Source organism: Ammospiza caudacuta, chromosome 13, assembly GCF_027887145.1.
Source record: "Ammospiza caudacuta isolate bAmmCau1 chromosome 13, bAmmCau1.pri, whole genome shotgun sequence".
In the NCBI taxonomy this organism is placed as follows: domain Eukaryota; kingdom Metazoa; phylum Chordata; class Aves; order Passeriformes; family Passerellidae; genus Ammospiza; species Ammospiza caudacuta.
Window position 1 is genome coordinate 22,014,865 of NC_080605.1, and position 13,851 is coordinate 22,028,715.

Below are 13,851 nucleotides of genomic sequence, written 5' to 3' on the forward strand. Positions count from 1 at the left end.
CAGCTGAGGTGTTAGATAATTTTATTCTTTTTCTACTCTGTTGGGGTTTTTTTTAATTTCTCATTATTTATTTTTCATAATTCCTAAAGATCCTAGGAAAGCAGGCTCTTCCTGCTGCTAGAGCTGAGAGGGACGGTTTCTTCTTGCCTGCCCTTCTCGGCGTCCACGCTCATACCCCTCCTCCAAGCCCAGCTACTGGAAATTACTCAGTGACCTTTAACGTCTACCAACCAACCACCCACAGCCATCAGAAGCTTCCGTGTAGAGCAGAAGGTGGAATGAGTTTGGTGCATTCAGCTCCCCTCCTGGGATATGTCAGCGGCCTCCTCTGCTGCTCCCTGGGACCTGGCACTCACTGGCATGCAGTGGCTGGCCCAGGAAAGGGAGGGAGCTCTGTGTCCCTCACAGCTCAGGTCATGGCTCTGCAGCCACTTCTGTGCCACCATTTCATCCTGAGATTTTCTGTGAGTCCAGCTTCACCACAGGTGTGTTCCTCTGTCCTGCAGCTCACTCAGAGCCTTGTGGTCCTTGGCTGTGCAGGGTACATGGCAGGCAGCGGCCACACACATTCTCTCCTGAAATCCAGGGTTCAGATGTCCTCTCCATATCCAGCAGAAGGATGGAGAGGCTTGTTTTGCCTTACCCCTGAATGGGAGTGTTTAGTTATGCCTCACCTTCCCAACAGTGGGAGGCTGGGAGCAGGAGCACCTGGTGCAGGGGGAGCGCCCCTGGGTGTCAGCAAGGTGGGTAGCTGCTCAGGCCTGTGCAGGAGTCTTTGCTGGCCACAGGCACTGACCAGCACTGGAGGCCCTGTGCTGGAAAACACAGGGATGGTGACAGTGAGGCAGGTCTGTCTGTCCCTGTGCTGTGAGACAGCGTTCCAGCAGTGTGAGACATTGTCTCCAGACATTCAAAAGGACATTCATTGTCCTGCATCTGATGCCAGCCACATGCAGGCTGCTGGTGAGATGGTTTGTGACCCGGTATATCCAAAGAAACAGTTTTCAGAATAGGATGAGTGTGCACATTTGGCTTTTCCAAAGAGCCTCTCCAACTGAGCCATGCAGATTCTCCGGCTCTGTAGAAGCAGTGGTGTCCCAGCACTGCACTGGTTTTGATGGTGCAGGATCTAGCACCAAATAATTGAAGAGGAGCAAAGGGAATGCATCAGTCAGAGCAAGGAAAGGGTTACCATGAGCTTTTTATTCCACAATTTGCTTTCTCTTTAGTCCTTTCTTATTCATCCTTTCCTTTGTCACCTCTCTCCTTATTTGTACTTTTCTTTCTCATGCCCCTCCTTTCCCTGCATCGATACACTTTGAAAACAGTGCTGCAATGCTCCCTGGTTCAAGATTACAGTGTACTTTACTAGGTATGATTTAATTAGGGGCCTTATTATGTTTTCAGCAGCTTAAGGTGGGCCTTTCAACTTATCTACCTAATTGGTTGCACAAGAAGTTTCACAGCCCATGACAAAACATTGTCAGTGATCAAAGTCTGAATTCCACATAAAGGAAAAATATTAATAATAAGATTATTCTTCAAGTGTGCACTGCTAATTATGTCCAGAATGTAACTGTAGAAACACTTTTGACTGATTTGAGCTTTATCTAATAAATACGAAGTCTTCGGTGAGCTGGGAAAAATGACGCCTCTGACTTCACAGTACTGATGTCTAGTTTTGCGACTGGAGATGTTTAAAATATTTTCTTATGTTTTTCTTCTCCCTGTGTCCTTTCCCCGTGTCTCTAGGTGACAACCCCTGAGGTGATGATGCCCAGCAGCATGTTCCTTCCAGCAGCTGCTCCAGAGAAGGACGGGAACTCGGGCGCCGAGGAGCGGGAGGGGAAGCAGTCCGGTGAGTGCAGGGCAGTGAGATCCACTGTCCCACCGCTCCCCCAGCTCCATCACCTGCTCGGGGACCGGTTCCATTCCTGTTAATCCTCTCTTTGATAGGACCTAGACTCAAATACTATGTTCAGTTTGATGAGCCTTCTTTTTCAAAAATAGGCAGGACATCAAAAAGGAGCAGTGAAGACAGAGGTGGCTGAATGGCTTTTGCTTGAAAAGGAGAATTGAAGGTGATAAATGTACTAAGGGATGTGTGTGTGAATAATTTCCAGATATTCAAAGTGAGCAAGGAAGTAAATTGTCTAGGTTTATGCAGTGGGCCATGATGAGGTTAATGGGCTGGTATTGAAACAAATGAATGAAGACAGAGGAGAAATGTTAGAAATACTTGTCGTGTTGGAGATCAAAAATCACAGAGTATTCAGGACTGAAAGGGGGTGTTGATCTACTGTGGTGTGCTGGTGTAATTTTTGGGTTTTCTCTAATTCTGTTTTCACAGAGATCTCTGAGGATGTGGGAAAGACCCTTTTGTCATCAGACAGTGCAGAGCACACCGGAGACCCCAAGCCCGCTCCAGCTGATGCGAGCGCCGCCCGGGAGGACTCTGGCTTCCTGTGCTGGAAGAAGGGCTGCAGCCAGGTGTTCAAGAGCTCAGCAGCCCTGCAGACACATTTCAACGACGTCCACGCCAAGCGGCCTCAGCTGCCGGTCTCTGACCGCCACGTCTACAAGTACCGCTGCAACCAGTGCAGCCTGGCCTTCAAAACCATCGAGAAGCTGCAGCTGCACTCCCAGTACCACGTCATCCGGGCAGCCACCATGTGCTGCCTCTGCCAGCGCAGCTTCCGCACCTTCCAGGCCCTGAAGAAGCACCTGGAAACCAGCCACCTGGAGCTGAGCGAGGCTGACATTCAGCAGCTGTACGGTGGTCTCTTGGTCAACGGGGACCTCCTCGCTATGGGTGACCCCTCACTTGCCGAGGACCACACAATAATAGTCGAGGAGGATAAGGAAGAGGAGAGCGACCTGGAAGATAAGCAGAGCCCAACAGGCAGCGATTCGGGGTCTGTGCAAGAGGACTCTGGCTCAGAACCAAAAAGGGCCTTACCCTTCAGGAAGGGCCCTAACTTCACTATGGAGAAATTTCTAGATCCATCTCGCCCATACAAGTGCACAGTCTGCAAGGAGTCCTTCACGCAGAAGAACATTCTCCTGGTACATTACAATTCTGTTTCTCATCTGCATAAACTGAAACGAGCCCTCCAAGAGTCTGCTACTGGGCAGCCCGAGCCTACCAGCAGCCCAGACAACAAACCTTTCAAGTGTAACACCTGCAACGTGGCCTACAGCCAGAGCTCAACGCTGGAGATCCACATGAGGTCTGTCCTGCACCAGACCAAGGCTCGCGCGGCCAAGCTGGAGGCGGCCAGCGGCAGCAGCAACGGAGCTGGCAACAGCAGCAGCAGCAGCAGCCTCTCCCTGGGCTCGTCCACACCAAGCCCTGTGAGTGCCAGCAACAGCAATGCCTTTGCAGCCACCAGCACGAGCACTTCAGGCACCGCTCCCATCCCTAGCCTACTCAACCAGGTCTCCAGTGACAGTGTGGGAATTCCTCCCTTGGGTAACGCCGTAAGCACTAACATCTCCTCCCCTGCCGAGCCCAAGGAGGTGAACCGCAAGAAGCTGGCAGACATGATTGCATCTAGGCAGCAGCAGCAACAGCAGCAGCAGCAGCAGCAGCAACAAGCTCAAACCTTGGCACAGGCACAGGTCCAGGCCCACCTGCAGCAGGAGCTGCAGCAGCAAGCTGCTCTCCTGCAGTCCCAGCTCTTCAACCCAGCACTTTTGCCGCACTTTCCAATGACCACTGAGACCCTTCTGCAGCTGCAGCAGCAGCAGCATCTTCTGTTTCCATTCTACATCCCCAGTGCTGAGTTCCAGCTCAATCCAGAAGTCAGCTTGCCTGTCACCAGTGGTGCACTGACATTGACTGGGACAGGTCCAAGTTTGCTGGAGGACCTGAAGGCACAAGTTCAGCTCCCTCAGCAGAGCCATCCACAGCTCTTGCAGCAGCAGCAAGGTCAACTGTCCTTGTCACAACCCCACTCCGTCCTACTACAGCAGAGCCAGCACCCAGAGAAGAAGAATAAATCTGTAGTGAAGGAGAAAGATAAAGAAACCCCACGGGAAAGGGAAAGCACAGAGAGGGGAGACAATAATGTAACACTGAAGGAGTCTCTTCCTGATAACTTAAAGCCCAAAGAGAAGAAAGACTTCGTGCCAGGCAGCAGTTCAGAGCCCTCCATACTGCCTCCGCGGATTGCTTCCGACGCCAGGGGCAACGCCACCAAAGCCTTGCTGGAAAACTTTGGCTTTGAGCTCGTCATTCAGTACAACGAGAACAAGCAAAAAGGGCAGAAGAAAAACGGGAAGACAGAGCAAGGTGAGAACTTGGAAAAGCTGGAGTGCGATACATGTGGCAAATTCTTCTCAAACATCCTCATCCTGAAGAGCCACCAAGAGCACGTTCACCAGCATTACTTTCCCTTTAAGCAGTTGGAGAGGTTTGCCAAGCAGTACAGAGAACACTACGACAAGCTGTACCCGCTGCGGCCGCAGACCCCGGAGCCGCCCCCACCGCCGCCGCCGCCCCCTCCGCTGCCCCCCGCCCCGCCTCAGCCCGCTGCTGCCCCTGCCATCCCCACCTCGGCGCCGCCCATCACCTCTCCCACCATCGCCCCGGCCCAGCCCTCCGTGCCGCTCACCCAGCTCTCCATGCCCATGGAGCTCCCCATCTTCTCACCGCTCATGATGCAAACCATGCCCCTGCAGACGCTGCCAGCACAGCTGCCGCCTCAGCTGGGCCCCGTGGACCCCCTGCCCGCCGACCTGGCCCAGCTGTACCAGCATCAGCTCAACCCCAGCCTTCTCCAGCAGCAGCAGAACAAGAGGCCACGCACACGGATCACCGATGACCAGCTCAGAGTCCTTCGGCAGTATTTTGACATTAACAATTCCCCAAGTGAGGAGCAGATCAAAGAGATGGCAGACAAATCTGGATTGCCCCAGAAGGTGATCAAGCACTGGTTCAGAAACACCCTGTTCAAGGAGCGCCAGCGCAACAAGGACTCCCCGTACAACTTCAGCAACCCTCCCATTACCAGTCTGGAAGAGCTGAAGATCGACTCACGGCCTCCTTCTCCAGAGCCCCAAAAGCAGGAGTACTGGGGAAGCAAGCGGTCCTCTCGGACACGTTTTACTGACTACCAGCTCAGAGTCCTGCAAGACTTCTTTGATGCCAATGCTTACCCAAAGGATGATGAATTTGAGCAGCTTTCTAACTTGCTGAACCTCCCAACACGTGTTATAGTGGTGTGGTTTCAGAATGCCCGTCAGAAAGCTAGGAAAAACTATGAGAATCAGGGAGAAGGCAAAGACGGGGAGCGACGGGAGCTCACAAATGACAGGTACATTAGAACAAGCAACTTGAACTACCAGTGCAAAAAGTGCAGTCTGGTCTTTCAGCGCATTTTTGATCTCATTAAACACCAGAAAAAGCTTTGTTACAAAGATGAGGATGAGGATGGACAGGACGATAGCCAGAACGAAGACTCTATGGATGCAATAGAGCTCTTGACTCCAACCAGTTCCTCCTGCAGCACCCCGATGCCCTCACAAGCGTACAGCACACCTACATCTTCAGCCAATGCGACCTCCTCAGCTCTTCTGCAGCTCACGGCAGAGGCAGACGATTCCTCCACCTTTAGTTCTAAAGCAGAAGCTACAGATGAGAAACCAAAGCAGTCTGAACCTCCAAGTACACAGCAAAACCAAACCCAAGAGAAGCAAGTGCAACCAAAGCAAGAGCCTCAGCAGCAACAGGACCAAGTAGAACAAAAGACAAGTTCAGCACACCAAAAGATTTCACAGTTGTCCTCCCCCTCTTCACTGCAACAGCCACCTCCTCCTCAGCCCCCTCAGTGCTCCTTGTCACAGTCAAGTCCAAGTCCATCTCAGCTCTCACACCTCTCCCTCAAACCCATTCACACATCCACCCCTCAGCAGCTGGCAAACCTACCTCCTCAGCTAATCCCATACCAGTGTGATCAGTGTAAACTGGCATTTCCTTCCTTTGAGCATTGGCAAGAGCATCAGCAGCTGCATTTCCTGAGTGCACAGAACCAGTTTATCCACCCCCCCTTCCTGGACAGAACACTGGATATGCCATTCATGCTTTTTGATCCCAGTAACCCACTACTGGCAAGCCAGCTGCTGTCCGGAACATTACCACAGATTCCAACAAGCTCAGCCACCTCACCATCGACTCCAACATCCACCATGAACACGCTGAAGAGAAAGCTGGAGGAAAAGGCCAGTGCAAGCCCTGGAGAGAATGACAGTGGGACTGGGGGAGAAGAGCCCCAAAGGGATAAGCGTCTAAGGACAACCATTACCCCTGAGCAGCTGGAAATCCTGTACCAGAAGTACTTGCTGGACTCCAACCCCACACGGAAGATGCTGGATCACATTGCACACGAAGTGGGCTTGAAGAAGCGCGTGGTACAGGTTTGGTTCCAGAACACCCGTGCACGGGAGAGGAAGGGGCAGTTCAGAGCTGTGGGGCCTGCCCAGGCCCATCGACGGTGTCCCTTCTGCCGAGCCCTCTTCAAAGCAAAGACAGCTCTGGAAGCTCACATCCGCTCCCGCCACTGGCACGAGGCCAAGCGAGCCGGGTACAACCTGACGCTGTCTGCCATGCTCCTGGACTGCGACGGGGGGCTCCAGATGAAGGGAGACATCTTTGATGGGGCCAGCTTCTCCCACATGCCACCAACCAGCAGCGACGGACAGAGCGTTCCCCTCTCCCCGGTGAACAAGAGTATGGAACTGTCACCCAGAACCCTGCTGAGTCCATCTTCCATTAAGGTGGAAGGGGTTGAAGACTTTGAGAGTCCCTCCATGTCCTCAGTCAATCTGAACTTTGACCAGACAAAGCTGGACAACGATGACTGCTCTTCCGTCAACACTGCAATCACAGACACGACCACAGGAGACGAAGGGAACGCAGACAACGACAGCGCAACAGGGATTGCAACCGAAACCAAATCCACATCGGGGCCCGGCGAAGGTCTGACTAAAGCAGCCATGATCGCAATGTCCGAATATGAAGATCGTCTGTCTTCTGGCCTGGTCAGCCCAGCTCCCAGCTTCTACAGCAAAGAGTACGACAACGAAGGTACCGTGGACTACAGTGAAACCTCCAGCCTTGCAGACCCCTGCTCGCCCAGCCCCGGCGCCAGCGGCTCCGCCAGCAAGTCTGGCGAAAGCGGGGACCGGCCCGGGCAGAAACGCTTTCGCACTCAGATGACCAATCTCCAGCTCAAGGTTCTTAAGTCATGCTTTAATGACTACAGGACACCGACCATGCTGGAGTGTGAGGTCCTGGGCAATGACATTGGACTGCCAAAGAGAGTTGTTCAGGTCTGGTTCCAGAATGCGAGGGCGAAAGAGAAGAAGTCAAAGCTCAGCATGGCCAAGCATTTTGGTATAAACCAAACAAGTTACGAGGGACCCAAAACAGAGTGCACTTTGTGTGGCATCAAGTACAGCGCTCGGCTGTCTGTACGTGACCATATCTTCTCTCAACAGCATATCTCCAAAGTTAAAGAAACCATTGGAAGTCAGTTGGATAAGGAAAAGGAGTATTTTGACCCGGCCACTGTACGTCAGTTGATGGCTCAGCAGGAGCTGGACCGAATCAAAAAGGCCAACGAGGTTCTTGGTCTGGCAGCTCAACAGCAAGGCATGTTTGACAACACGCCCCTGCAAGCTCTGAACCTTCCTGCTGCGTACCCTGCGCTACAGGGCATCCCTCCAGTCCTGCTCCCAGGCCTCAACAGCCCGTCCTTACCTGGCTTCACTCCATCCAACACAGGTGGGTACGGGTGCTGCCCTGCCTAGGCACACCTGCACTTGGCACATACCTAGCACAAGGAGTTGTTCCCTCAGGAATGACTGATAACAGGATTCCTGGCCTGCTAGTTCAGCATGTTGACTTCACAGCAAAAAAGCAGTAGGTATTTTATCTAATTCCTGAACTGAGGGATAGCAAAGTCTGAACTAGAGCAACATCTAGACACGATGCATATCCCTGTGTAGAAATCCTGTAGCTCCTTTAAGGAAGTGGAATATAGAAGATTTATCCAATGTAACAGAATGACTAATGTGCTGAATACACTATTCATTATTCCTTTTGACATTCAGTTTATGTGGTGCCATCCCAAGCATTCAAAAATCCAAACTGTTTCTAGGGAAAGGTGTGGTGTGTGTGGTAGTACTGGTGACAGATGCCCAGAGCATCTTTATGTGTCCCTGAGGTGAACTCTGGGACAGATCCCAATGCAGCTGAGGATCAGTTTTGAGTAATGGCTGGGTATGACCTGAAAGCACGTCCTCAACAAAAGATGGTGTAGTTGTGGGACAAATCTAGTTTGTATTTTAATAAGATTTGTCTTAACAATGCTACATAAAAATTAAATTTGTCATAATTATTTGGGTGGTCTAATCTCATTCTCTTTTGAGAATGCTTCTTTCCTTTGTACCTCGTGTATAGGTGGAAATTCTAAGCAAACACTGGCAGTGGAAAATGCAGCTCAATGACCAGCAGTGACCTAAAAATGTGATCCAAAGGCCTTGTTTCATTACGTGTCTGAAGGGCCCCTGCACATGCGAGTGGTTTTCCATGTCACCCTTCTTACCACAGATCTTGTTTCAGAGCACTCGGCCAGAAGCATCTCTTTGGCAAATCATATCATCACCCTGTCACAGGTTGCTCTGCTGCACTGTTTGCTTAGTGCCCCAAGTTTGTAACAAAAACTAAAATTACTTTTTTTGCTCTTCAGTCCATATTGTTGCTTTTATTTTTCTCCAAAGCCCAGGATGTGTCCTGGGGAGACGGGGCTGCATCTGATGAATCTTAAATGCTGTCGGTGACTGCCTAGACAGGACTGAACTGTTTAGAAAGTCAAACAGTCTGTTTGTGGCCTTTAGATAAAGCTCCAAAGGTCAGGCCACGGCAGCTCCGGGCCTGTCAGAGCAGATAAGGCCATGCATCCAGGAACACTGAATTACCTCCTGCTCCTTCACTTGAACCTCTCAGGGATGTTCAGCTGGGAAACATCCGTTTCAGTGATGTCCACAGGTAGCATGCCCTTATCCGAGCTCTCCAGGGCCACTGCATGGAGCCTCATTCCGTCCCTGTCCTGTCGTCACACATCATTCCTGTCCCAGCACCCCATCAGGAGCAGACTCAGGTTCCAGAAGGGATTGGGTCAGCCATGGCTGAACCCTGCCAGCTGCAGCCACCCTCCTTGCAGCCCTCCTGCTGCTCCTTGGCAGCACAACCTGAAATAAAAGCCACCATGCCTCCACGGCTGGTCCCAGGCGCCGCCACTGCTGCTGCCCAGGCTGGTCTCTGAGCAGCCCCTGCTGCGGTGCTGGGACTCAGGTTTGTTACAGACTGCTCGGGTTTTGCTCGTGGATTTTACAGCAGGATCTGCTCAGTAGCTGGGGAATGTACAGGGCTGTGCCAGCAGGGTATTGGAGCTTTATTTTGAGTTTTTTTCCCACATGGCATCCCGGGAGTTGCCAAGCAAAACGTTCCTCTTCAGGAGCATATTTGCCAGCTGCAGCAGCCATGACTGATGGAGGTGACTCCAGAGCCACACTCCTCTCGCTCCCAGCCTCTGTGAGAGCAGAAATTGGCATCAGGGACAGGGTTGTTAGTGGCTATTCCTCCTGTCAGGAAGAAGGACAAGCTTCACATTCCACCATTAATCTATCTCCTTAATGAGGAAGCATCACTACACTTTTAATTCCACTCAAAACACAATGCTTATGCCCAGGGGAGATGTCTGAACACCACATAAACTCTGGAATTGCTCATAAGCTGAGCATCCAGGTCCCCAGGCATTAGAGGGAAGGATGGATGGACAGGAGGAAGGAAGGGAAGGAAGGGAAGGAAGGGAAGGAAGGGAAGGAAGGGAGGGAGGGAGGGAGGGAGGGAGGGAGGGAGGGAGGGAGGGAGGGAGGGAGGGAGGGAGGGAGGGAGGGAGGGAGGGAGGGAGGGAGGGAAGGAAGGGAAGGAAGGGAAGGAAGGGAAGGAAGGGAAGGAAGGGAAGGAAGGGAAGGAAGGGAAGGAAGGGAAGGAAGGGAGGAAGGGAGGAAGGGAGGAAGGAAGGAAGGAAGGAAGGAAGGAAGGAAGGAAGGAAGGAAGGAAGGAAGGAAGGAAGGAAGGAAGGAAGGAAGGAAGGAAGGAAGGAAGGAAGGAAGGAAGGAAGGAAGGAAGGAAGGAAGGAAGGAAGGAAGGAAGGAAGGAAGGAAGGAAGGAAGGAAGGAAGGAAGGAAGGAAGGAAGGAAGGAAGGAAGGAAGGAGTTGCTTCAAAGGATTCATGAACATCAGCTTAATAAGGACAAAATCAATTAAGTTTAGGCAGTTCAGTCTCCAGTTGCCATGACTGGAGCTTCCCAATCTGTAAGATTTCTACAAGATGAGCAGTGTTGAGCATTCTCCCCCTTTGGTGTAGCACCCTCCTGCTGCTGGAGTCCTTTGGCCCAAGGACCCGTTAGAGCAGATGCTAACACGAATGTTAATCATTTGGGAATTTCAGAGGAGTCAGGAAAACAGCTGTGCTGGGCACCCTGGGTGCTGGTGGGTGTCCCCATCACACAGTCAGTGCCCCCGGGCAGTGCGGCCAAGGCAGTGGGGGCTGAGGGGGCATGTCCCCTCCCTGCAGGGCCTGTGGGGTGGGACAGGGGCCGTGGGCTCTCTGACCTGTGCTGCTGCAGCAACGCATCAGCTCAGGCTGGTGGCTGCCCTCATACAGAGGAGGCGGAGGCTCCAGTTTGTGGGGTGGACTGGGGTCACCCTCCTCAGGTTTTTTGCCTGCCCAGCACCAAGTGACTTTTCACCTCTCTCTTTCTTCCTCTCGCAGCTTTAACTTCTCCCAAACCCAACCTGATGGGCCTGCCCAGCACAAGCGTCCCTTCACCTGGCCTCCCCACCTCTGCATTACCAAATAAGCAGCCCCCGGCCGCGCTGAGCTCGCCCACCCCAGCGCAGGGCACGGCGGCCGTGGCGCCGCAGCAGCCGCCAGCCGCGACCCCGCAGCCGCCGCCGCAGCAGCCGGCCCCCGCGCAGCGCAAGGACAAGGAGAGCGAGAAGGCAAAAGAGAAGGAGAAGGCACCCAAGGGGAAGGGGGACACCCTGCCGGGGCCCAAGAAGGAGAAGGGGGAGGCGCCGGCAGGCACCCTGGCGGCCCCGCTGCCCACCATGGAGTACGCGGTGGAGCCCGCCCAGCTCCAGGCGCTGCAGGCCGCCCTCAATTCGGACCCCACCACCTTGCTGACCAGCCAGTTCCTTCCTTACTTCGTCCCCGGCTTTTCCCCCTACTACGCCCCACAGATCCCTGGCGCCCTGCAGAGCGGGTACCTGCAGCCCATGTATGGGATGGAGGGTCTGTTCCCCTACAGCCCTGCACTGTCACAGGCGCTGCTGGGGCTGTCTCCTGGCTCACTGCTGCAGCAGTACCAGCAATACCAGCAGAGTCTGCAGGAGGCATTGCAGCAGCAGCAGCGACAGCAGCAGCAGCAGCAACAGCAGCAGCAACAGCAGCAGCAGCAGCAGCAGAAACCGCAGCAGCCCAAAGGAAGCCAAACCCCCGTCCCCACGGGGGCTGCCACCCCGGACAAAGACCCTGCCAAAGAACCCCCCAAGCAAGAAGAGCAGAAGAACGCACCCCGCGAGGTGTCCCCCCTCCTGCCCAAACCCCAAGAAGAGCCCGAAGCGGAAGGCAAGGGCGCAGACTCGCTCTGCGACCCTTTCATTGTCCCAAAGGTGCAGTACAAGCTGGTCTGCCGCAAGTGCCAGGCGTGCTTCGGCGACCAGGAGGCGGCCAGCGACCACCTGAAGTCCCTCTGCTTCTTCGGCCAGTCTGTGGCGAACCTGCATGAGATGGTGCTTCACGTGCCCACGGGCAGCGGCCAGGGCAGCGGCTCGTACCAGTGCGTGGCGTGCGAGAGCACGGTGTGTGGGGACGAAGCCCTCAGTCAGCATCTCGAGTCAGCCCCGCACAAACATCGAACAATCACAAGAGCAGCAAGAAACGCCAAAGAGCACCCCAGTCTATTACCTCACTCTGCCTGCCCCCCCGACCCCAGCACCGCATCTACCTCGCAGTCGGCCGCTCACTCAAACGACAGCCCCCCGCCCCCCCGGCCCCCCCCGGCTTCCCCCCACGCCTCCAGAAAGCCCTGGCCCCCGGCCGCCCCCCGCGCCCCGCCAGGGCCGCCAACAACGCCGCCCTTCCCTCCTCTCTCCTCATCTTCAACGGTTACCTCAAGTTCATGCAGCACCTCAGGGGTTCAGCCCTCGATGCCAACAGACGACTATTCGGAGGAGTCTGACACGGATCTTAGCCAAAAGTCAGATGGACCGGCGAGCCCGGCGGAGGGGCCCCAGGACCCCGGCTGCCCTAAGGACAGTGGTCTAGCTAGCATAGGAATGGACACCTTCAGATTGTAAGCTTTGAAGATGAACAATGAAAATGAATTTAAATAAAAAAAGTTAATAACAAACCAATTTCAAAAACAGACTAACTGCAATTCCAAAGCTTCTAACCAAAAAAAAAAAAAAGAAAAAAGAAAAAAAGAAAAAGCGTGGGTTGTTTTCCCATATAACGATGCCGGTGGGTTTTACATTTCTTTTTTCCTTTCCTTTTAATAAAATAAAACTTTAAAAAAGAAAAAAAAATCTGTTACATTTGTCCTCTGGAAGGTACTGTTGGTCTGGGAGACGAAGGCCGTGCTGCCTCCTGGCGCCTGCGGAGCTCGCACCCCTGTACATTGCCCCGTCTGATCCCCCGTTGATAGCACAGCAGAGCCCGGCAGCGCTGTATGGGAAAGCAGCCCACCTGGAGACAGTTTTAAATTTCTTGCTATCTTAGCATTCAGATACCAATGGCTTGCTAAAAGAAAAAAGAAATGTAATGTCTTTTTATTCTCAGGTCAATCGCTCACACTTTGTTCTGTTTTCAGAATCATTGTTTTATATATATATATATATATATATACATATATATATAATTTCTTTCGTTTGTTTTGGGGGTTTTGGTTTGGTTTGGTTTTGTTCCAGAAAAGGATTTTTTTGTTGTTGTTGTTTTTTGGGTTGTTTTTTTTTTTTGGGGGGGGGGGGTTTGTTAATTTAAAATGGGCAGAAAGTATTCAAGAGAAAAACAATGTGAACTGCTTTAGCTTTTCGGGGATTCTAAGGGTAGCTTTTTCTGCTGAAGCCAATTCCAAGGGGAAAAGTTAAGCACTCCCACTTTTCAGAAAAAAAAAAAAAAAACACACAAAGAGTGTTGAGGACTTGGAGCTTAAAAAAATAAGTTTTAAAACAACTGACTTTCTGTATTTATGATAGATATGACCATTTTTGGTGTTGAGTAGATTGTTGCATTGGAAATGAACTGAAGCAGTATGGTAGATTTAAAAGAAAAAACCCTTTTGTGTACATTTAGCTTTTGTATGGTCCAGCTGACGGCTTCTCATTTGATGTTGTCTTGTTCATTCCTAGACAGATAGATTGCGATCCATCGACTCGCCTGAGCTTTTCTCCCCTTTGTACCTTTATCCCCGTCTCCATCCTGTAATCTTCCACTTATGGTCGCTACCTTCATTTCTTAGAGGGTGGTTGCATAATTATTTTATAAAAACTAAAGAAAGAAGTTCAAAGGGTTTTGGGGGTCAGTAGGATCCCTTGCAGAATATTTTTTGTTGGGGGTTTGAAACTTTTTAAGGCATATACATGCGATTTACCTATGTCTGTTACCCTTGTGCACTTATTTTATTCTTATTTTCCGTTTCTCTTTTTTTCTTCTCTTTTTCTTCCCCTATTCCTTTACTCATTTTGTAAATGCTTCAAAGACTCTGTTCCTGACCTCT

At 52.1% G+C, this 13,851-nt stretch overlaps 1 protein-coding gene across 1 annotated transcript in view; it reads left to right on the forward strand.

The window, feature by feature from the left end:
• ZFHX3 (zinc finger homeobox 3) overlaps positions 1–13,057 on the forward strand; it is a 121,893-nt gene extending 108,836 nt beyond the window's left edge. Inside the window, exons 8-10 of the mRNA XM_058813754.1 lie at positions 1,753–1,858; positions 2,351–7,786; positions 10,845–13,057. Of these exons, the coding sequence (XP_058669737.1) occupies positions 1,753–1,858; positions 2,351–7,786; positions 10,845–12,433 (7,131 nt within the window). The 3' untranslated portion in view covers positions 12,434–13,057. The remainder of the gene's footprint in view (positions 1–1,752; positions 1,859–2,350; positions 7,787–10,844) is intronic.
• The last annotated feature ends 794 nt before the right edge of the window (positions 13,058–13,851 follow it).